At 37.6% G+C, this 24,870-nt stretch overlaps 1 protein-coding gene and 1 non-coding gene across 2 annotated transcripts; both read left to right on the top strand.

The window, feature by feature from the left end:
• Window positions 1-2,976: 2,976 nt before the first annotated feature.
• LOC145774524 (uncharacterized) lies at window positions 2,977-20,288 on the top strand. The gene is made up of 2 exons (XM_082585785.1): window positions 2,977-4,845; window positions 20,178-20,288. The coding sequence occupies exons 1-2, from the start codon at window positions 2,977-2,979 to the stop codon at window positions 20,286-20,288; spliced, it is 1,980 nt and encodes a 659-aa protein (XP_082441911.1).
• LOC145774931 (U6 spliceosomal RNA) lies at window positions 16,227-16,333 on the top strand. Its single transcript, XR_014290103.1, has one exon. It is a non-coding gene; the product is annotated as a U6 spliceosomal RNA (small nuclear RNA).
• Window positions 20,289-24,870: the final 4,582 nt, after the last annotated feature.

The raw sequence follows: 24,870 nt of genomic DNA, 5'->3' as shown, positions 1-24,870 counted from the left end.
ATTTGATTATGAACTGTAATGTGCAAAGACTTTGAACAATAAAAAATATTTATATAATTGCTAATTAATAGAAAATTACAACACAAAGGAAATAGACAAAACATAACCTTTGTCTACGGTACATAACCAATTTAGATGCTATGTCGCAAAGCGGGTTCCCCAAAATGGAACAAGTTATCTGATTCTGCTGTGCTTCATTCAGTCTAACTAGTTTTGAGTTAAATCTCAGGACTTTTAACCTTAGTTATGACATTGGTGCTTTAAATTAATGAACCTATACAGTATACTTACCGGTACTCAAATTTATCTTAATGCTCTTTTTGTTTATAAATTATTTTGGGAGTGGCTATTTTGAGTGTCACAGATTGAATCCCATGACTGTTTTGTTGTATCACTAAATAAAACAACTTTAAACACCTTTTTAAAATAACTGTCAACTGAATTAGTTGATCAATCAATACTTTTTGTTTAAATGATGCTGGCTAAGAAGCATCTATCAATTACTACGGTAATTCCAAGCCTAATTCAGCTTAAAGTTCAAGCTTCCACAAATATTTATTAATTAAACCTTTCAATTAGTAGGTCACTGTACTTGGTACATTGCAACTTATTAACTTTAAAGACCACTACTTTAAACTTATCAATTGCTTAGTAAATTGAAAACTCAAACCACAATTTTATGACTTATATTCATGCTAACCTAGGCCTAAGAGAATTAATTAAAATTACACTGTGAAGGCCTAAAAGGAAGGTTTAGCACTTCTGTAGCACATTTTCTTCTTTCTAGCGTTATTCTCCCTCATTCAGCAGCCCAAACTCACCTAACAAACACTGCAACCATCAATTCGCCAATTTTTCTACAGGTTTTCCCATAGTGGTTTTGCTGAGTCAGCAAAACGTGTTAACCACCGACAGAGGGCGTACGTGCCGAGTTTAAAACAACGGCAGCTTGCGAACTAGGTATATTTATTAACTATGGTTAGACATGGAATAATAGTTGTCTAAATGTTTAATTCGTCATGAATGTTCATTCTCAGATATTCAGTTAAGCCTACACTACAAAAACTAACACTTAAGCCTAAACATTACAACCGCAAGCAATTTGTACAAAAAGCTGGATAAGTTTGCCTCCTGCGTATAGAAGCTTAACAAACTAAATATTGCATCCGCACCTGAACGTTCATTGGCGAAGTAACATTATATTAACGCTGTAAAAAGGGCAAAGGCATGGCTATGAAAGCTAGTACAGTAGGCTAAAGCATAGCCGTACGAGACCAAACCATTTTGGGGGGGCAGAACGTAAATCTGCCCAAATGTGCACGCTTTTATAGAAATTGCCCAAATATAATGTATGCGGTGCATGATAACAGTGAAAAACTAACATAACAAGATCACTAGCAGTGGCGTAGCCAGTAATTTTGAAAGGGGGGTTTTGACGGCGTGTTTCGGTTATGGCGACATCCAGCAGCGGGGGTCTGGGGGCCTCCCCCAGAAAATTTTGAAAAATTACTTTGAATTTGGTGCATTCTGAGAGTATTTTCAACAAAAATGTGGTTATGAATATTCCTGTATAATGGTACTGTGCGGTGGCATAGCAAAAGGATAAGATCATGTTTTCTTCGGCATTTTTCGGAAATAAAGCTACAATTTTCTATGTTTTCTTGTTGTTAATTCCTGGCTGAGATATTTGAATGTTTGGTAATGGCAAAACTCGCTCTTTGCAATACCCACCCACCCCCCTGGCTACGCCAGTACGCCACTGATCACCAGCTAGCTAGAATTTCTTACCAAAGTAATCAAGATAGAACAACTGAATTCATCTTTGAAGATACCTTGCTTGTGCATTGCTCGATGCTTCTGCACTTTGGCATGGTAAGTATGTATAGGAGTAACAAATATTGTTTTACACACCACAAATAATAAACAACGCCACTTAAATATTCAGTTGTGATATCATAAAAGACTCAAAAATAAACATTGCAGGAAACCGGCTCAGGGGGACCATGCAGATTCAGAAAAAAGTACATTACAATAGAGAAATTATAATTAAATGTAATAAAACACAGACATACTACTTCTGTTCAAATAAACTTTGTTCAATCAATTAAAGTAGTTTTGATGATACGAATTTTAGTACAAAAATAAAATGGTCTGGCAGCACTACTTCTAAAAATATAGTTAGGCTAGGTAATTTGATGACAAAAATAACTAAGCTTGATATATTCTAAGTTTGCATACAGACGTTGATGTAGGATTCAAAGAACCCAATTAGCCTAACAGTACGTATTTACATTGATTCAATGTCTGAATATTAAATAATATTCAATCATCGGATTTGCAGAAGGCGTCGTTGGATTTTCAAAAAATCGCCGAATAGGAAACTCGCCGAAAAAGGCTCTCGCCAAATAGGGAACTCGCCGAATAGTAGCAGAACCTTTTATAAAAGTAACCAAACAAAGCTAAGCAACACCTTAACATTACTTTTAACAGGTATAACATGTTTTTGTTAAATGTTGTGGTGTTGCTTAGCTATGTTCGTTTATGGTTGAAAAAGTACTGTGACCTCCCCACCCGAATTGTTTTATAAAAGTATTTACCAGATTTATACAAATTCATATTTTGTAGTTGCCTCAAATCAAGATGATGCATTTATGGATATTATGAAAAAAATTAAAGACTTTGTAAATGTTGATGCCGAGGCAACTGCATCATGCCAATTTGGGCAGTTTTATAAATAGACTATGATCAGATACTCTGATACTATGATAGACTATGATCAACTCTCTCTTGGACTACTACCTTAACGCGGTGAGAGAGTTTCAGTGCCTCGATGACCTCTAGAGCTGTACTGGCAGGAGCATCTGCTCCTGGTAGGGTCACCCATGCCAGGTTGGTCGAAAGGTAGAGGCCAGACAAAACGTAGTCCCTCGACCAGGGCAGGAGAGCCCTCTAGTCCAGTAAGACTATCTCCTAGTGATGGTGTCACAAAATCAAACCACTCTCTTCCAACCTGCCATGAGCCAGCATGGAAGCAGTACGGCTCGTGAAATCACATGGAATAATATGTCAACCACTAGTATCGCCACTAAGAGGAGGCTACCTCCGGATCCTCGCATGTCGACCAGGAGGGCACATCAGCAGCCCCGGACTGATGAGACAGTTACGACCAGGGGTTTGCATCAGCAGCCTCGGACTGATGTAAGACAAGTGAACAGAGGAAACAAGAAGAAAAATAAACAAATTTTCAACCTATGCACATACAACCCAAGGACAATCAATGACTTAAACAGTCACGCACTTGAAACAATGTTCCATGAGCTCGAAAATGTGAATTGGGATGTGGTCGGCCTAGCTGAAACCAAAGTCATGAAAAGCCAAATTACAACTGATAACACTTCTAATCACAAACTGTTCCTATCAAGTAATGAAACCTCTCGATCTAACGGAGTCGGCTTCCTGGTACACAAATCCTATGCTCCCTTTGTGGAAGGATACCAACCTATTTCTGACAGACTTGCTGTGTTACGTCTTCAAGGAAAATTCTCAAAACTAGTTCTCATACAGTGCTATTTCCCTACCTCATCCCACCACGATGAGGAAGTCCAAGAACTATATGACAAAATCCAAGCTATCATTGACAACGTACCAAAAAGAGATCACCTCTTCATTATGGGAGACTTCAACTGCAAACTAGGTCAACTACATAAAACATTCCCGTCATCAATTGGAAAACACACTCTGGCGACCGCAAATACAAGAGGCGAACTACTGGGCCAGTTCTGCGTAAAAAACAACCTCCAAGTCACTAACACATGGTTCCAAAAGAAAAAGAAAATGTTGTTTACTTGGACCTCTCCTGATGGGAAGACAAAAAACCAAATTGACTTTATCCTATCACGCACCTCGTCTTCTAGACTAAACGTCCTGAACAGCTCTACCTTGAACACTCCTGACATATCAGACCACAGAATGATACGTACAAAATTTAGAATAAGCTTCTCATGGCCTCAGAAGCAGAAGCGGAAACCAATCCAGAGACCCCACCTTATGAAACAACAAGAAGTCGCTGAACACTTCCAAGTAAATTTACAAAACAGATATGCCACCTTACAGCAAATGACAGACCCAGAGTCCATACAAGAAGCTATAACCGCAGGACTACGGGAAGAATCAGAAGTTGTTCTTCCCAGATATATGCACCAAGACCAACCGAACTGGATGTCGCAACAAACTAAAAAAGCCATCCAATCTAAACACAAAATTAGAAAACAACATGGATCCTCATCTACTCAATATAAAATCGCTAAATCTGAGTCGAAGAAGCTCGTGAAAAAAGACCAAATGAAGCAATTAGAAGATAAAATCGATGAACTCAACACCTTACCTCCACACAAAATCTATTATGCTGCCATAAAGAAACTTAAAGCAAAACCTAAAAACATCAGTTGGGGAATTAAAGATGCAAAAGGAAACATCCTCACGAGCAAAAGCTGTATCCTCGAACGATGGGCAAAATTCTATGAAGAACTCTATCACGACAATCCGCAACAGATACTCATCGATGACTCTGCCTCTGACGAAATCCCATCTATTTTAAGAAGCGAAATATCTAATGCTATAAGCAACTTAAAGTATGACAAATCTCCCGGTATAGACGGCATTTACTCGGAATACCTCAAAGCAGGAGGCGAACCTCTAATCACAGCACTGCTTCATCTCTTCAATTCTATCTTAACAACGAAAAAGATACCCAGCAATTTTAAAGAAGCTCTAATAATTGTAATCTACAAGAAAGGCAATAGACTCGACTGCAGCAACTACCGTCCAATAAGTCTACTCAGTCATGTATACAAACTCTTTATCACTATCATTGCGGCACGCGTAAAAAATGACCTATATGCATCCCTCCCCCCTACACAAGCAGCCTACCAACCAGGAAGAGGAACAATCGAGCAAATCTTAGCGCTGGAACAAATCATAGAAAAGTCTATTGAATTCAACAATCCCGTTCATATCACCTTCATTGACTTCAAAAAAGCGTTTGACAGTGTTAAATTACCCTACCTTTGGCAACTTCTGGATAAAACTTCCATCAACAAAAAATACATCAACCTCTTGAAAGCAACGTACGACGATTCTAAAGCACTAATCAAAACAGACATCGGAACAACCAGACGAATTGATATTATAAAAGGTGTTAAGCAAGGAGATGTCTTGTCTGCTATCCTGTTTTGCATCGTAGCGGCTGCAATAATCTCAGAAACAGAAAATAAGTGTACAACTGGATTCACCATCGGCGGTCATGTAATATCCAACTTAAGCTACGCAGACGATATGGCCATTTTGAATAATTCTAAACTGAAAATGCAGGAATACCTAGATGCTCTGTCAAAAAATGCTGCTAAATTCGGCCTCCAAATAAATGTGTCCAAAACCAAATGTATGACAACCGACAAAACTAACAACACACTCAATCTCACTCTCTATGGAAAACAAATAGAACAAGTACCAGAATTCATATATCTTGGCCACCGACTATCCGCAACCAACGATGGAAAGACTGCAGTGCAACACCGAATTGGCTTAGGCTGGGCAGCTTTTGAAAAGAACAAAAAGATTCTAACATCCAATAGACTCCCAATCAAACTGAAAGCAAAAATTTTCAACACCTACGTTTTACCAGTCGTGCTGTACGGTCTAGAATGCGTAAATTGGACATCATCAACAATGAAAAAACTCACTACCTTCCAAAATCACATCATGAGAAGCATGACCAACAAAAGGTTACTTGATCACATAAAAATAGAAGATCTTTTAACTATGACAAAATTACATCCAATTGCAGCAATAATAAAATCAAACGTTTTAAAACTGTTCGGCCACACTAAAAGATCACAATTCGGAATCAGCAAACTTTGCACAGAAGGCAAAGTAGAAGGAAAAAGAAAACGTGGCAGACAACCAAAACGATGGCAAGACAACATTCAATCATGGACCGGACTCCACTTGACGACACTGGGCGAGTTGGCTCAAAATCGCCACTCTTGGAAACAAATAAGCCATGTTGATGCGCAATCTGCTCAGGCGGAGATAACGACTAATGATGATGATCAGATACTGCAATTTCATATTCTTTTGTTGCCCAAATCTAAACGATATAGGCTAGTTATGTAAATTGGAAAATTAATGAATTTGTTCATTTTGGGGAAACTGCCTCACGCTAATTTGGGCAGTTGCATAAACAGACTAATCAGTTTCATCAAATAATTTCATGTTTTCAGCTGCCCAAATCAACACGATGCATTTGTGAAAATTAATAAAATTAGCTATATAGCAAATTTTGCGTTTTGATTTGGGCAGTTTCACAAAAGTATTAGAGACATATTTTGGTGGCTGCCCAAATTGGCATGATGCAGTTGGTTAAATGCATTTCGTACTGCAGTTTGGTCACCATGCAATACAATATATCAATATGGGTGTGCCAAATGAAAATTTTGCGGCACATTTCTTGTGCAAATAAGAGGCTGTACTTAGTTTGATAGGTAAAAGATATTAATTTATAGTTTTTCTTAATTTATGCAATTTTGTAGCGCTTTATATAGCAATTTTTGCCCTAATAATTTCAAGATTTTGCCCGAATTCGCGACGTTTTGAAACAACAGGGGGGGCGGCTGCCCCCCCTGCCCCCCTGGCTCGTACGGCTATGGGCTAAAGTACATGGCGAGGAGACATTAAAAAACAGCAACAAGCTTTTTGGCATTATGATGCTGTGCGTATACCGTGACGAGAAACCATTCTGACGAGTTAGTCTAGTCGCTCTAGCGAATGTTCGCATTGACGTCACTGGGAAAGCACAACTAACCTACCATAACCATAACACATCTGATTGGCTAAGCAGCTGGTGACGTTTTGCAAAACGAGTGATGATTGGATGAAACGAAGGCTTTTTTGACATTTTTGAATCTGGGAAAGCAAGTTTGATAGTTGCTTACCTGGAGCCTCATCAGTGATTGTTTCTGACTGAAGCGTTTGCGTCAATTGGCATTTATAGGCAAGACATGCGGTTTGGTGAGGGCTTAGACTACTCACAAGCGTTACGAGTAATTCTAGTCACGAATACAGTAATTTTCAAGTTAAAATAGACGTGATAAAAATAATAAGAAGTTAAACCTAGAATTCAGTCATTATATTTTGCATAGTTTTCGCTAAGGTAAGCACTGCTTTCCTTGCTTTCCCTCACCGATCGTCACTGTTCATCTGACATTTTGCAGTGTTTTGGTTCCAATATGTCTTTGCCCATTGAAAACATTCTTTCAACTGCAGCGCTGGAAGGTATTGGCGTGTTGTAGCGAAAAAAATACATTAAAAAGTATGCGTTGACGCTATTCGCTAAAAAACCGCGAAAACTTTACGGCGTAGCCTCAAGCGCAAACTATCCAAAAAATGTGGCCGCAAGCGTTAGCGTAAACAAAAAGTCTACGCCGCAAGTCTGCGGCGTATACGTACATCTCTGCAAATATATCATCTCAAACTTCAAAACAACTCTCTGCTTTCATTACACTACGCTGAAGACATCGGAAGATGAAAACATTAGCCACTGTCCGTAGTTAACTTTTAACACTGTGTTTTTAGGCATTGTCTTTATAGAAATAAAAAAATAATCAAATGTCATATGTAATTTATACTGTGTGGAGCTACTGTACTTGAGAGGTTACTGTTATTTTTTATTCACTTGTTGATTTATGCCTATCAGTTTGTATCTTCTGTGGATCCTTCTTTTGTATCATGGGCCAATCCTATTAATGTTTGCTGGTACACCCCTTCATTTTCTTTGATTTTTAATACTTATTTGTGCCGCTAGTATCCAATTTCTTGTATTTTGGATCCATCTCAGAGGATTGTTATGTCCTAGCTTAATGACACATTCCTGTTTTTTTCTCAAGTTTTTATTTTTTACGTAGTTAACTATTAACAATGACTTTTTAGACATTATCTTAAAGAAATAAAAAAAGAGTCAAAAGTCATGTAATTTTCATTGTGTGAAGCTACATGTACTTGAGAGGTTACTGTTGTTTTTTTGTCACTTGTTGATTTGTGCATATCAGTTTGTATACTCTGTGGATCCTTTTTTTGTATCATGGGCCAATCCTACACATGTTTGCTGGTACACTCTTTCATTTTCTTTGAAGTTTATTACTTTATTATGCTTATGTTCATATGACTTTGTATTTATCTTTCGCCTACGGTTTGTTGAAAATCTTACCGATAACACTGGAGCACACACGTTTTGTGCAACAAAGATAAGATGGGTTTTCGAGGATGGGGATTCCAAAAATGAAGTTTTTTCCCCGTATCAAGCCTGGTTTTAATACTGGAGCCATCCCACATTAAAGTGTGATGGCTGCAGCAAAAACAAAACGTTTAATACGGGAAAACGGACCTCATTTTCAAACTCAGCCACCCAAATTTACCCTAAAAACAATCTTTTGTTCATGTAGGCTACCAGAATATTGGCTTCAAATTGTTGACCTGTGTAATTTTTGAAACGGTCACACAATTGTAGTGTATTGTTTCAATACGTTAACTAAGGAATTTTACTTGTTGCAAGATTATCAGTTCCAACAAGCATGGATATTGTTGCCCACATCTGACGAAATCAAATGCTATTAAAGTTTTAACTAATTATTTTAAATGGTCTTTATACCATACCAAGACACTTGTCACATCACAATACTCTCTTATATTAGTTCTGCTATCTGACTTTGTATTAAGCTTTTATTGAACAATTGGATCAACTTCACCACTTCGATAACTTCGTCATACGATTGTATCGGACCACTTAAAGTGTTAGAAGCAAAAATAAATGACCACAATCATAGATTAACGTATATTCAAAGATCAAATGTGTGTACCTATATAGGATATTTTTTAATGTCATGACGGCTACTTGTTACTTACTCTGATACCCACCAGTGTATATGTACTAAATCAGTTATAAGGCGGACTCTGTATTTGTCCAGTTTTCATCTTAAGTGACTTGAGTTTTTATCTATTGAATATAATAAAGATTTGTTTTAATCTTGCACGGTTTTGGTGACAAAAGGTTTTCACAGTATAGAAATTAAACTGATGATATGAAAGTTGACGTGATGAACAAATGAGTTCCTTTGCTTCTTGCTTGATCATGACTTAACGTATGTCGCATACCCAGGTGCAGCTTATGTGTCATATCCATGTGTGTACAAAGTGTGTATCGCAAAAATAAATGCTTGAAAATATGCGATATCTTGTTCATTTAGTACTGTTTACGTGATAATGCAGCGGTAGACTTTACAGTCAGTGGTAACTGGAAGTAGCCTCGCAATGCAGCAGTGCGTTCTGTCGATGTTCTATAGCACCCAAAATTTCAAGCGAGATCTAGCAATTTATTTGATGAGAATGCATTTATGCAAAAATTGAAGAAACCTTTTGGTAGTTTTGCCAATTTTTGAATTTCTCAGTAACTCTCCGCCGTCCATATCAGTAAAGTAGATCGTCCCGTGGTAAGTATTTAGTGTTAAAATTTACCTATTCGTTGGTTCTTTGTTTACCGTTATTACATTTTGCGTCATGCATTATTGTGGAAAAAGTGCAAGTCTGAAGATAAAACGTTTTCATGCCGAAAACTTCTTTTTGAAGCTAAATCATGACAGTTTCGCATATTTGTAGAACTTTAAACTGCAGCTTATCAAAATAAACACCTTGAACTTTTCGTTCATTGTTACATGAGAACTATTTCATATGCAACTTACAATATGCCGACATCTTATACCGAAGGAATGCCTTCTATGCTCAATAGTTAGTTGCGTTACACTTGGTAATGGCTAGGAAGGAATATGATCGCTTCACTTGTTTTATAACAAGATGTTCCAATTTATTTCTAAGGAGCACAAAATCAGCATTTGTGCAATATGGAGCATTTAATGAAAACACTGAATAGATTGAGTTTCAAAATCCAATGAATAACAAAAAGATCCAATGAATAACTAAAATTTCCCCATTTTGTTTTAAAAACAAAATTTATTTTCAAAACTTTGATTGAAATGCAGTACGTTTAATTTGTCTATTTCTTGTCATGAATCAATGTAAAAAAGAACTGATTTGCTTGTTGGGAAAACAACTAAAACTAGTGTAGGAAAACAACACAATTTAAACTCAATAAATCCTACTAGTACAACGTTGACTTGAGCGTGTATTCGTTACACCATCATTTTGTCGAAACATGTCACTGCATTAAATAATAAAAGTATGCTACAAAGAATAATTTCATGACTCAAGTTTTTCAGCCGAAGTCGGATTTGCAAAAATCTGTTAGCCTAGAATGTATTTAAGCTACTCTATCTTAGTCTGTTTTGATAAATAACTGGAGTGAGTTGTTCAAATGCACACACAAAGAGTTGGAGCATCCCTGAAGAAGTAAACAACTTAAAAAGAAATCACAAATGTAAAAGATATTACACACATAACTTGACTCATCCAGTAATGCCACCCTTAGATACGCATGCACTGCTCAAACATTTCGTAAGCCTTGTTGGGGAACTTTCAGCAGCCCTGGATGCCCACACTACAAATCCAGCATTCAAGACGTAGATTACCTCGTCATGAATTGATCAGCCACCAAAATCAATGGCCGATATGGAGCAGTATACTCATGTAATGACGTTTTTAAACACTGGTGGAAGTGCCAAAGGCACCGTATATGAGATGTGCATACCATACAGCTGTACTCTCCCTTAGATAAACTGATGGCATTGCATATGTAAAAAAGTTAAAAACAATGAAAACTATCAATACTACAAAAAAGTGCTCAATGCTAAGCAAAAAAGCAAAGCAGAGCAAATTAAATCAAATATAGTTATTACTATCTGAAGCCTTTACAAATTGTTTCACCTAACGGATCATCAGAAGGTCTGCAAAAACATGCAAAAAAGTAATGAATCGATACTTCCTGAAAAGATATTAAATATTACAACTGTAACTTAATCTGCAAAAAAAACCTTTAAACCTGTACTTCCTGAAAAGATATTAAACATTATAACCGTAATCCAATCTGCAGAAAAAAACCCTCAGAATTACTAAGGGCTACCTTCATCCATTACTACAAAGTTTCAATTAATTTGTCCATCTGGAAACCAAGCAACTTGATGGCAACCTCTATGACATCACAAAAAAGCAAAATGCAGTTTGATGATCAATGCAACCTGTAGTAATCTGAACAAAATAAATGGAAATTGTTTGTTTAAAAACCTGTAAAAATTAAATGAGCTTTATAACCTGTAAGAATCAAATGAAATTTAATTTTTTCAAAATTATAACCTGTGAAAATCACAAAGAATTGTGATGATGTAACCTGTGGTAACCTGAACAAATGAAATGAAATCTGTTTTAAACCTGTGAAAATTAAATGAGATTTATAACCTGTAAAAATCAAATGAAATTTTTTTTAAAAATAACCTGTGAAAATCAAAAGGAATTTATTTTATTTTGAAGTACTTGAGTTTAAATTTGTTTCTATGACGACATTTACCCACCAGTTCGGAACGCTTGTTCAAAAGGTGGCCACTATCAGCCTTCAGAATGGCCAGCTTTTCAGCCAAACATAGGCCACAATTATTACGACCACCTCCACTATAAGGCCGAGCACAGCTGTGGATGGACCAAGTTATTTTAGGATCAACACCAAGGACAAGGGTGTTCGTAATAATTGTGGCCTAAATAAATTCCTTTTGATTTTCACAGGTTATTTTTAAAAAAAATTTCATTTGATTTTTACAGGTTATAAATCTCATTTAATTTTCACAGGTTTAAAACAGATTTCATTTCATTTGTTCAGGTTACTACAGGTTACATCATCACAATTCTTTGTGATTTTCACAGGTTATAATTTTGAAAAAATTAAATTTCATTTGATTCTTACAGGTTATAAAGCTCATTTAATTTTTACAGGTTTTTAAACAAACAATTTCCATTTATTTTGTTTAGATTACTACAGGTTGCATTGATCATCAAACTGCATTTTGCTTTTTTGTGATGTCATAGAGGTTGCCATCAAGTTGCTTGGTTTCCAGATGGACAAATTAATTGAAACTTTGTAGTAATGGATGAAGGTAGCCCTTAGTAATTCTGAGGGTTTTTTTCTGCAGATTGGATTACGGTTATAATGTTTAATATCTTTTCAGGAAGTACAGGTTTAAAGGTTTTTTTTGCAGATTAAGTTACAGTTGTAATATTTAATATCTTTTCAGGAATTATCGATTCATTACTTTTTTGCATGTTTTTGCAGACCTTCTGATGATCTGTTAGGTGAAACAATTTGTAAAGGCTTCAGATAGTAATAACTATATTTGATGTAAAAAAGTTACATATTGTTACAAAAAATTGTCTTTTATGATGTAACAAAAATAATTGTTCATGAAAATTTTTATCAGCAACAATGATCCTAGCTCAGAGGTGGGCAAACTACGGCCCGCGGGCCGCATGCGGCCCGAAACAAGTTTCTGTGCTGCCTACGAAAACCTGAAGCAATTATATGAAAAAATAATCTTAAAATTGCTTGAAAATTTTAATTACTACAATGACTTAATTAAACTTTTTCTTCATCTATTTAATCTCGACAAAGATAAATTATAGTCTTTTTATCGCATTGTAGTAGTTTGTTTCCCCAGCCACATTGTGATCTTGCATGGGTGCATGGCTATTATTAGTGTCAAAGCAGCCATTGGTAAACAGCCGATTAAGTCACAATCGAAATTTCTGACTTCGGCCTGTCGCAACATGAGCTTTTTTGTTTTAGTCTTGGATCAAGGCCAAGACTTTTGGTGTTGGTAGAGAGAAAATCGACGGTTGCGACAGTTTTTCTGATCATGTTAATTTGCTCAAAGATGTATTCTGTTTAATTCGCTCAAAGTGCGTCTGGCAAAGTGTTATCTTGATGAGGGCTGTATTCAAATAAATAATTGAGACAAACATTTTTTTATATCTTTTACGTAACACATGTAGGCTACTCGCAGTGGTCTCCAACCTTTTTAAGAAGCGACCCCAATTTAAATGAAAATGTTTTTCAACATTTACATGCGACCCCATTTTGTTTTTCCCAAAATTGTAAGATAAATTTGACTTTGCACTGTCTGTAACGACACTCTGGACTGAAAAGATGCTTTTCAGTCCAGAGTGTCGTTACAGTTGTAGTGCAAAGTCAAGTTTATCTTACAATTTTTCTTTTATGTATATTATTGCCGATTGAATCCCTGATGAGGACACACGTACGTGTCGAAAACGTTTGAGTTTGAGTTTCGAAAACGTTTGAAGCCTCGTCATAAAGATCTTTTTCTGGTATTTTTTGCTGCCGTTTTTGTATAATATTTAGCTATACTTACTAGCTACAAATTACTATTACTAGCTGCAAAGCAAACCGTAAACAGCCGATGAAATGTCTGCACACTGCACGTGCATAAACACCTATTCGCTCGTTCTGGTCTCAATCATCCACCTTGAATCATGCCTTGAATAATAAAAAGTTAGTCTAAACTAGCATCGCGAATGCTTTTGATCTGTCCTACTTGTCGCAACTATTCTGTTTTTGATTATTGCACCACAATGGTTTATTTGTGACATGAAAAGGCAAGCTGTACTCCAAAACACCGGCAAAGGATGCGAACTACAACAAAAAAGTATCGGTCTTTTTTTCGGTAATGAATTGAAACGGTAACAAATTGAATATGGTGAGTTGTGGCGACCCCAGGAAAAGTTAAGGCGACCCCACTTGGGGTCGCGACCCACAGGTTGGAGACCACTGGGCTACTGTATATAAAATCTCCGTTTCTTTTGTCACTTTAAAAATAAATGAAAGCTTGTGTTTTGAGTATTTTAGACTTTATGTTTTGGCATATAATCCTGATTGTACTATACTGCGGCCCTCGAATAAATTCAGATTCTAAATGCGGCCCTCGAGATAAAAAGTTTGCCCACCCCTGCTAGTTAACCATTTGAAGACAGATAAAAATGAATACGAGAAATAGCTCGCGGCACCCCAGAGTAATGTAAATAGCACCCACAGCACCACAGTGTGCCGCGGCACCCCGGTTGGGAACCACTGGGTTAGTTCTTCCTCATGCGTCATTAAATTTATGGCAAACAAGCAGTTGTTGCAGCCAGCGGTGACGTTACTACTTCCTGTCATGTGCATAGCCTTGTGTTCGGGAAGTATTGTCTGATGAAACTGATTGTTGCTTTTGAAAATGAAGATTTTAGTCACCAAGAAAGCTTTTTTTTGCAAACTTATGCAAAATACATGCAACCAAACACATGTTGTAGGCTACTTATCACACAAGTGTGGATAAACCCTTCTTTTTAAGCCTGATGCTGTGGGTTCGCTGTGGTAATAGTGGTTTGTCACAAGCTTTCGAAACACAATTTCATAGTCATGTGCTATGACGATAGCACCTTTGTTTTACTCTAACTCCTACATCACCCGTCATAGCACATAATAATAATAATGTTATGGTTTTATTTATTGTCGCTCTACAACAGCTAAGGTCTTTTAGCGACAGGGCTCATGTTTAATTGTATATCAGGTTTTACGATGTAATCACATTATTACCCGATTTATTCTCACTGCGTTATGCAGGATAGAACACAATCGGTACCGTTTTTAAAGTCTTCGGTTTGACCCGACCTGGAATCGATCTCAGATCTACCAGCACCAGAGCCGAAGGCGAAACCACTCGGCCACTGAGCTGGTGTCATAGCACATGACTATGACACTGTGTTCTGAAAGCTCGTGACAAGCAGAATCTGCCTCAGGGAAACCCACAGCATTGTGCTGAAACAGATCGTTCTATCTACACTTGTCAAATAAATAACGATCATGCTGCTAAACGCGAAACTCAATATTTTGCAATTGTATTTGTTCAACACAAATTTATTGTAAGAAACAGTCTGATGTTTAGCAGTGATCTTAATTGATGAAATAGGTTCTCAGTTAGTTCATCAATGCAGGTTTCGGACAAGTCAAAGCTGCACTATTCAAGCATGTTACGTGTTAGCTGAAAGTTCTGTTGTGAAGACTATAACAGACCAGGATTTTAAGTCGGGCCTAGGTTGTCCTATCTGATAGGCACTGAAAACTAAAACTTCAGTAATTATATGATGTTAGAAAATAAATACATTTAATTTTGAATGGCTTAAAATATAGCTAGCTTGAAGCAAATCTAAAAAAGAGCTAGTAGCCTAATTGCGATCTGTAAGTCTTACCAGGGAACCTAATTAATAACGAGTGTAGAGAAAAAAAGAGTGACGCCACAGTTTAAAGAAACAAAAGGTTTACGTGAGAGTAAGCAATTTAAAATGTGAGAATCGTAGAGACTTTCAACACATAAATCTTTGTCTATTTACGCATTTGAAACTTGTTGGAAATGTGGCAAACGTAGGCTACGTTCGACTTTCGTAAGGCTACCGGTTTGACACCGCTCAACTCAAGTTTATGTGGTTAAGTTTTTGGCAAGGCACTTAAAGGCACGCCGTCGATTTAGAAGTGGCGCCCCTTCAACTATCGCCCTTGATTTCGCTCATGTATAAACAGTACGCTGTTTTACAGTAGAGCAGGGGTCACCAACATTTTTTGCATGTGGGCCACTTTGGCACTAAGGAGAGCTGTGGCGGGCCGCACTAATAAAATGTTAGGTAGGTTGACTCTTATGCCAGAAAAGAACGCATTTCTTACCCAGATTGCTTCCTTGCCTTCCAGTCCACTTAATCTAAATCTTCAACTACAAGGTGTAAACCTAGATACGACAAACAAAAAAATCAGAATATTCATCGCCAAGCAAGAGTGGAGTTGTCACTTCGCTTCACAAAAGATATTTTGCAATTAGCAATTTCAGTAAACAAGGAAATGTTTGACACATCGCAATATAGGCAACAATAGTGACCTGCAAAAATATCAGCGAAAAATAGGCTCCAATAACAGGGAAAAAGAAACCAGGCAACCATGAAACAAACGCTTGTGGAAATCACCGAAAAATTGTAATTCTATCGTAATTCTTGAACAGTCTTCCCTCTAAAAAAGCAATGAGCTGGTTTTCATTCTTTTTGTGAGAGTCTATAAACCGTCTTTCTTTGATTATTGACAACTGTCACTTGCGGTGCTTATCAGCGTGGCAAGAATTGTTGATTAACAACATTTTGCAGGACTTGCTTTGGCAGTACATATACTAAAATTGGAACGAAAGAGAGAAGATTAGCATGGCCCCTGCGCAAGGATGACACGCAAAATCGTGAAGCGTTCCATGTTTCTTTAAAAAAAAAACAGTTTGCAGTACTAAGCTAAATATTTTCATAATACAATCAGAAAAAGTCTTTAAATTCATATATAATATTTTGCCAATTTATTATAAATTGAGTTGGCACACCGACCTAATTTTCCAACAAAACTTGCATAAAGAGAACACTGCTCGTGAAACAAAATAACGGTGAAACGCACACTAGTGTTTACATGACATTTGTAAACTTAAAATAAGCAACCCTATGCTCACAGACAATTTCGAAATTCGAAAACAGACGTTTTAGTCAACCACTGGAACAGTGTGGCTGGACATCGCATTGGAATAACTTCAAGCAACCCCAACGTACAACTATAATCTGATTGGTAGGTCGGTGGACAGGGGCGTTGACAGGGATTTAGGTGGTACCTTTGGACCCGGGCCCGGAATATTTAGGGGGCCCGGATTTAAAAGAATCCCCGCGACTTCAAACATTATCAAGATCTTAATATAATCAGATTTAAAGGAACTGCCATCAGAGGTTAAAACAGCCACTTCAGCCGTCAGATGGTAAAGTACCGGGCCCTTTCCGGGTATAGTAATTTCCCTAACCACAATTTTTTTCTCGAAAACACGAAATATTTTTCTTTACCCACTCTTTAATTCTGAATATATATATTTTGGTGGTAATCACTTCTAGCTACTTGCGTCTACTTTACAAAGAATTAAGTTCAGCCGATTGTCCGCCCCGTTAGCTCAGCGGATACGCGCCCGGCTCAAGATCACACGGCGCTGGTTCGACTCTCGGGGTGTGCGCTTGAGCAACGCATTTCAGGACTGCTTTCCATTCAACAGCACCTAATGGATGGAATAATTCCCCGGCAACAACACTTCAACAATTGGAAACTTCACTCTGTCAATCTTGGTAACCGGCCGTGCGTCAAGAGCCTCTACAAGTATGCGAAACTACCAGGAATAATTTATCAAGGCTTTGTCAGTTCGAGGATAAACATTCAAGCCAAAACCAAACTCCAACAATTTTAAACATACCGACGAAGATTGTGATTGAGATCAAGGAGTTCGCGATTTACGAAGAAATTCCTAATGCGTAATTGCGCAGTTGGGGAAATTCGTGGATGCAACAAATCTTTGAAAATATAATAATATATATATAAATGAATCTGCAAAAAAAACCTTTAAACCTGTACTTCCTGAAAAGATATTAAATATTGGTTATAATATTTAATATCTTTTCAGGAAGTACAGGTTTAAAGTTTTTTTTTTGCAGATTAAATTACAGTTGTAATATTTAATATCTTTTCAGGAATTATCGATTCATTACTTTTTTTGCATGTTTTTGCAGACCTTCTGATGATCCGTTAGGTGAAACAATTCGTAAAGGCTTCAGATAGTAATAACTATATTTGATTTAATTTGCTCTGCTTTGCTTTTTTTGCTTAGCATTGAGCACTTTTTTGTAGTATTGATAGTTTTCATTGTTTTTTATATATAAATGATATTCCTCTTAATTTTCTACTTTGAACGGCATATGTCATCCTCATTTTAACAACACATCAATAAAAGTTTGTACACAACCTTTATATTCATAACATTGTGCATGAAGGGGGCCCGAAAATAAATTGGTACCGGGCCCGAGAAATCCTGTCAACGGCCTTGTCGGTGGAATCGTATGCAGTGCGAAAATATGATTCCCGGAAAGTGTTTTTTGCCTTCGTGCTCTTTAACTCCTTAAGAAAAGTATTTTTGGTTATACTTGTACGCTAATACCTTCCGCGGGCCGCAGCGATACAGCGTGGCGGGCCGCCATTTGGTGACCCCTGCAGTAGAGAAATGCCTACAGTCATTCTTAAGGTCAGTGGCGTACGCAGGGAGGGCATTGGGCCATGCCTCCCCCTCTTTAAAAATATGTTTTTTAGCGTTGTTGTAATCGTGTAAAGCAAACAGGTTATTGTTTAACAACTACCAGTCCGCATCGGCTTTTGCACGGCTTTTTTTTTGGAAAATTTTTTGCCGGCTTTTGGCCTTGCCATTGGCTTGTAAACTCATGTGAAACAACTTCAAATAGCAGATTTTCTACTTCAAACAGTAAATCAGCCTCCTTTACATAGATTCAACATATTCAAGCCTTTAATCAATGTAAAACAACATTTTTAAAATCTAGTTTTGAACATACAAGTTTTTGGCCGCTTTTAAGACTCCTTCAAGGCATGTGAACTCATGTGAAACGAATTCAGCTGAGCAATTTAGTCCGCATCGAGTAATCAGCTTCTTATGCATGGATTCAACGTGTCTAGGCCTTGACTCAATGTGAAAAGACTCGTTGAAAAGCCAGTTTGAACAGACTTTTCTCAAAACTGCTTGTAAACAGACCTACTTTTCGCTGAGAAAGCAGAACCATAACGATGATTTGTTGAAACCAAAATTTCTGATAGATAACAGAAGGTTTATGGAAATCACCCAAACAATACAAGCTGTATGCGATTATAAACGGTGTTCCGACGTTAAGCAACAAAAAGTTACGTCTATTCATGCACAGTAAATCAACGCTTGCGGCAGCAAACTGTGGTCTTGGCTTACAGGGCCATATTAATGAAGGAACGTTCTTCCTGGCTTTCAGCACAAGGCTGCTAGAACAGCGAGCAGTTGCGATTCGCTAACTATAAAGGTTGCAGATTCCACAAAGGTTGCAGATTCCACCCTAGCCTTTTAGACCATTCAATCAACTATATTTTTCAGGGCAGTCGATTGTAGCAAGAATTGACAGCGATAGATACCGTGTTTCGCCCATGAGGCTGGGCTCGTCAGTATCGCACCACTTATTCTTGCCACAAGCGTTAACTCTTATCTTTGTGGAAAGAAAAGATCCAGCAAAGCCAAAAAGCGCCAGGGGAGGACATTGTGAAGAAAGGAGCGTTCTTCTGGCTATCAGCACAAGGCTGAGCACTTACTAGATTGACTAGAATACCCTTGTGGCAAGAATTAATGGTGCGATACTGACCCCAGCCTCATGGGCGAAACACGGTGTCTATCGCTATCAATTCTTGCTACAATCGGCTGCCGAGAAACATAGGGCCATATTAATTTGCCCCCTTACCTTTGGGCGAGGAGAGGGGTTAGTGTTAGGGTTTTTTACACGGCTTTTTAGGGGTCCACTTTTTTCAGTTTGTTTGATGTTTTTCGGCTATTTAAAATGAAAAAACGTTGTAATATTGCAACAGAAACTTCATATTCAATAACTTAAATCACGTAAGGCCGTATAATATCATTTTCAAAACTCCGGGTTGAGGGTCCCACTTCTGTAACGGTTCATCCTTATTCAAGTTTAGTTGGTACAGTGTTTTTCGGATATTTGAAATAAAAAGTGTGACACACAAAACTAATGCAAAACTCGACATTTCATAGCTAAGGCTGCATCCATTGGGTTTTGTGTTCTTGATTACCATGAAGAATTACTTTAAATCAGCGAAACCAGTAAATCTATGTCATTTTGTTAAAGGTTATACAAGATATGATGCTATAGCCTACCTTCTGCTTTCTTAGAAAATGTCTTTCAATGGTAAATAGCAAATACGACTTGTACAACATTAAATGGTCTTGAAACGACGAAAATGTTCGATATTGCCAGCCAGAAGATTTGGCAGAGATTATCCAGCGTAGGCTATCCTTGAATCCGAGGTAATTTTATCAATTCAAAAACTTTTAAGGGACACTAAGGGGCTTGCATTCGAAAGGAAACTTCACAATGCTAAATATTTTGGAGCTACCTTGTTATGTTGAAGTACTTTTACATCCTAGCGTCTAACTTTTTTTCAAGACAAACACTGTGTCATTTTTTTCCCTATCTTTATTTTTTTGTAGATCAAGAGAGATGCAGATAGAAGTTTTGGAGGTGACTTCTTTTATAGGCCCAGGCTCAAGTTATCCCCTGAAAATGGCCCTGTAAAGTCTTCTAGTTTTTCAATTGATTGAGTTTCGCTTTTAGCAGCTTGATCGTTGCTTACGTCACAATGTAAACTAAAAACAGGTCGTTATTATCTTCTAGTTAGTTTTTTTTTTTAGTGAAAACTATAGCCCTTTGCACTGTTACGTTGTCAAAAATGGAGTCCTAACAGATGATGGAGTCAGTCTGGTGTTTTTGATCCGAATTCACAACCCGTACTTTTAAAAACATTTTAGATACCGTCACTAAAACATAGGCGGAGACGAGATGGTGCTCACACGGCCCTTGGTCGTATAGGACTTCGTTTTCGTTATACATGTTCAGAGTGCCGTGATTTTTTTTTAAAGTACCGTACGGTACCGTAATAAATTGCATTCGATATTTAAACTTGCTCAGAGATGTTCGATTTATGCTTTGATTAAGGTAACGACATTGCCTGTCAATCAAACTATTACAGTTTTTACTTCATCTGTGTAAGCCTGATATCATGCTTTTCATATTCACATATCTAATAATTCAATCCGTGAATGCAGTGACATACACAAAGACCGAGAGAGTTTATCTTTCATCTTCTGGTCTAAGCCTATAGCCTACCTTAAACCTGGATTAGATTATAAAGTACATTAGACTACTGTTGATAAAAAAAATGTCAAATTATATCGAATGCTCCCCTCCCCCAGTAGTTAAACCCTGCGTAGTCTACGCCACTGAACGTACCCTCAATCGGGCCCGGATTTAGGGGGGGCAGAGGGGGCAGGTGCCCCGGTCCCCCGACTTTTGAAGGGCCCCCCTACGTGGAAAAATGTGATTTTATGTTATTATTATTCTTTAATTTCAGCCTTTGAAGTTTCTGCAAAATGTTGTGCAATGCAGTGCTGGATTAATGCTGCTGTAGACGCAGAGGTGGTTTTTCGCGCCATAGGCGCGAAAAATTTTTTTGCGCGAGGGCCCCCAGATCTAAAAGTGCCCCAGGCCCCCCATCAGCTAAATCCGGCCCTGCCCTCAATACGCGTGGTTTATAGGGTTGAGTAAACCTAAGTCGTCTACGTAAAACATTATAAGCGACGTCAGGAATGCCAGCGATATCGTATTGTTTGATATCAATACAAAATCTATCCAAATGAGTACCGTAGCCTAGCTACTGCAAACTAAAAAATTATCGTTAATGCAAGCTGAGTATGGTGAACTAATCCTATACAGCATAACTTAGGCTACTGGTTATTGTAAGCAAATGGGCGTTTTTTAGTCTGCTTTCAATTCGTTTCGAAAGGCATTTCGAATGGCTTGCCGCCTTAGTGAAATCCTGCGTACGTCACTGCTTTAGTGCTTAAGGCTATAGCTTGCTGAATAAGCACTGGATAAGATTAATTTGATTGTTAAATTTTCTTAGTTTGAGTTTGTGGTGTCGAGGGTTTCTCCTTGTACCACCCCTGGTTTCCGATGTTCCAAGACTACATTGAAATGCTATAAAAAAGCAGCTAGTCTTTGGATTTATCATCTAAAACGCACAGACCTTCCACTCCGTTAAGTGGGTTGAAGATGTTTCAACTAAGGCTGTGGAGTCAAACTCGGAAGAATTTCGCATGTCCCAAGTCAAAGTCGTTAAAAAAGGCAGATTCCGACTCTGGCTTGATACAAAACAATGAACAATAAAATTTGTGTTTACAATCATTTTTTCAAAATAATGTTTCTTGTTTTCTGCATTGCGCTTCAAAACTTTATCAGAAAATAGAAGTTCTGGTTCTTGTCAGTTTTTGAGAAAGTCGACGTATTAACACAACATAAATGAAATTACAATTTTAAAAAATAATAAAGGAGTAAACTTGTAAAAAGTCTGTCAACCCTAAAAAATCTTGCGACACTGAAGTTGCATATTTCGCCCGACTCCATAGCTATTCAAGAGATGCCATTTCTATTGATGGAGGCTTGAACGGAAGAACTCGACGCCAGTGTCGATGTTGTGACAGTAACCACTGCGGCACCAAACAGGTACACAGTACTCTTCCGAAGAGTAGACATATTTAAGTCTGCTGCATGCAAAGTGTCACACCTCGATCTCTAGCTGGAGCCTGCCAGATAGATCAATACAGGGATCTCTACAGAGAGATCCCTGGATCAATGGTGCAGATAGATCAATAGTTGACAGTTGCTTGCGCAGTGACATCAACTAGTGTCAGTATGTGAGCGATCTGTCTGGTGTTCCTTCGCGGTACATTACCACAGTTTTAGTTTCGCTGAATTGCAGTTCCCATTTTTGGAGATAAGCTAAAAGGAGTTTTATGTCTTGGCTCAGACTGTCTTTTAGGTTTTTCCTCATCTACATCCACGACCTGCCAAGCAGGGTCTATATTGTCAATGCGCATACGCGAACAACCTGGAAATTCTCCACTCCACAAAGTTGAGAAGCAATGGAACACGACTGTTCCTTGGACACCATTTTCAGGCGTGTTAAGCTGCTTCACCGATAGTTGCCAATGGACAACGGTAAGGGCGAAGATTTGTTCTTACAAGCTCCATTGCTTTCAAAGTTTTAGAGACATAATATGACCCAACAACAAATACAGTCCTCGAATTTAGCGGCGGCACACGGCAATTGCCGTGGTAAATGCCGCCGCAAACGTCATAATGGCCATTCTGCTACGGCATTAAAAATGCCGTCGCAAAATGAGCATTTAATTTGGACAAAAATTGTTCAAAAATTCTTCCTGTTTGATTTACTCGCAGCGGGAGTTTAATCAGCAGAAACATCGCACCAAGACCTCACCTCGGACCATTTTACTTGCTGTGAGCACTCACGCAGTCTTCGAAATTAGCATATTTTTACTATGCAAAAACGTTGACGAGGCCAAACGGCAAAAGTTGAAATTGCCTCGGCAATTGCTGTGAACGTTTATTACGAAAAAATTGTACCAAAACATGTAAAACAAGAGAAAAAAATAATCGAATAGTCTATCACGACCGCACGGTTTGATTTGTTGTGATGTAATAATACCAAAAGTAGTGATAAAGCGATCAACGCGATACGCACGCTGTTACGGTGATTCACGTTATAACTTATTGGGGGGGAAAGTAAGTTAATTTTGGGTTGATTCAACGTTCGAGTCAGCACAAATCGATTTAATTTTCCTGGCGAGTAGAGTTATATCGCGTAACAACAATGCCCAATAAGAAATTTACGTTTGTTTTACATTAATTCGACATCTAGCGACGTCAAATTATCATGAAATAACGTTAATTGCTCAATCAGGTACCGATAACAAATCAATAGCTCCCTGCGAGAAGATTGCCTCGATTTACATATACAGTAGGCTACACTAACATAATTTCGGCACAATTAGGATACTGCGAGCAATACAAAGTCTGTTGGATAAAGAGCTAGTCTCGTCCTGTTGCTCAACACAACAAACAGTGTACCAGCCTCATTTTTGTAATCAAATATCGATTTCGCTTTTAAAGCATCTTCAGTTTGATATTGTCAAGAGCAAAAAAATAATAAAAAATTCTTCAAAGGTTAAAAGTTTAGATACTATTATTTATTATTATTTTGAATTTTTTATTATAATTTTGCTGTTGACAATATTAAACTGAAAATGTTTTAAAAGCGAAATCGATATTTGATTACAAAAATGAGGCTGGTACACTGTTTGTTGTTGTTGAGCAACAGGACGAGACTACTGATAAGAGACAGTCAACCGCTTCAAGTGGAAAGTTTGCTGGGTGGTTCACTAAAAACAGAAAAGTTTTATTAGTCAATTGGATAAAGAACTAGTCAGAATCGGAATCATCGGAGGATGAGATTGTCGCGTCGTCACTGGAATACTTGAAGACGCAAAACTGCCCGTTCATGAACGCGCGATGCCATATGATCGGAAGCATTACTTTCCTTTACTGCCGAAGAACCATTTATCCAATTTTGTACCACTTTTTATATTCGCAACGACACCGGTCAAAAATAAGCATTCGATAAAAGAATAACTTTTGCGTAACAATTAAGCCTGTATTTATAAGGTTGCAAACTTTTTACAGTTCACAAGAGCATTGTCAGCGCATAAAATAGCGTGCGTGATGCTCTGGGCTACCGCCGTGTGACACACGATGAAGAAGCGCATAAAATTTGGTTTGATTAAAGCATACGGCAATTGCCGCCGCAATCCAAGGTTTGTTGATTTGGCGACGGCAATGTTTTTGCCGTCGTAGATGGAAGCTAATTTCGAGGGCTGCAAATATATATCAATCCTAACATTTCTTTTGTAAGTCAGCGACTAATGCTAGAAATTTTATAGCATCTTTGATTGTAAATTTTTAAATGTTTGTATAAAATACAGGTGATTGTTACTGGTCGAATAGAGAAATATATGCAACAATTTTTAAAGCATTTCTAAAAATATTTAACTGTATGATAAGTTACAATAAGTATCATTATGACGGATAATGCAATATTAGACATTGTACAAAACCTTAAAAGAGGTTGTGACTCCAACGGCAAAGAAAAGAATCTTGCAGAATCAGCAAAGATTCTACATCAGTTGGCATTGCTGTTTCAAAATAAAAGCTCAGATAAAACATCATTAATTCAGTCTGCTGCATTGTTTAATTCTGCAATTGCAAGAA

Source organism: Aplidium turbinatum, chromosome 7 (assembly GCF_918807975.1).
Source record: "Aplidium turbinatum chromosome 7, kaAplTurb1.1, whole genome shotgun sequence".
NCBI lineage: Eukaryota > Metazoa > Chordata > Ascidiacea > Aplousobranchia > Polyclinidae > Aplidium > Aplidium turbinatum.
Note: the sequence above shows the minus strand (reverse complement) of the source record. Positions and strands in the feature narration are given on the sequence as shown.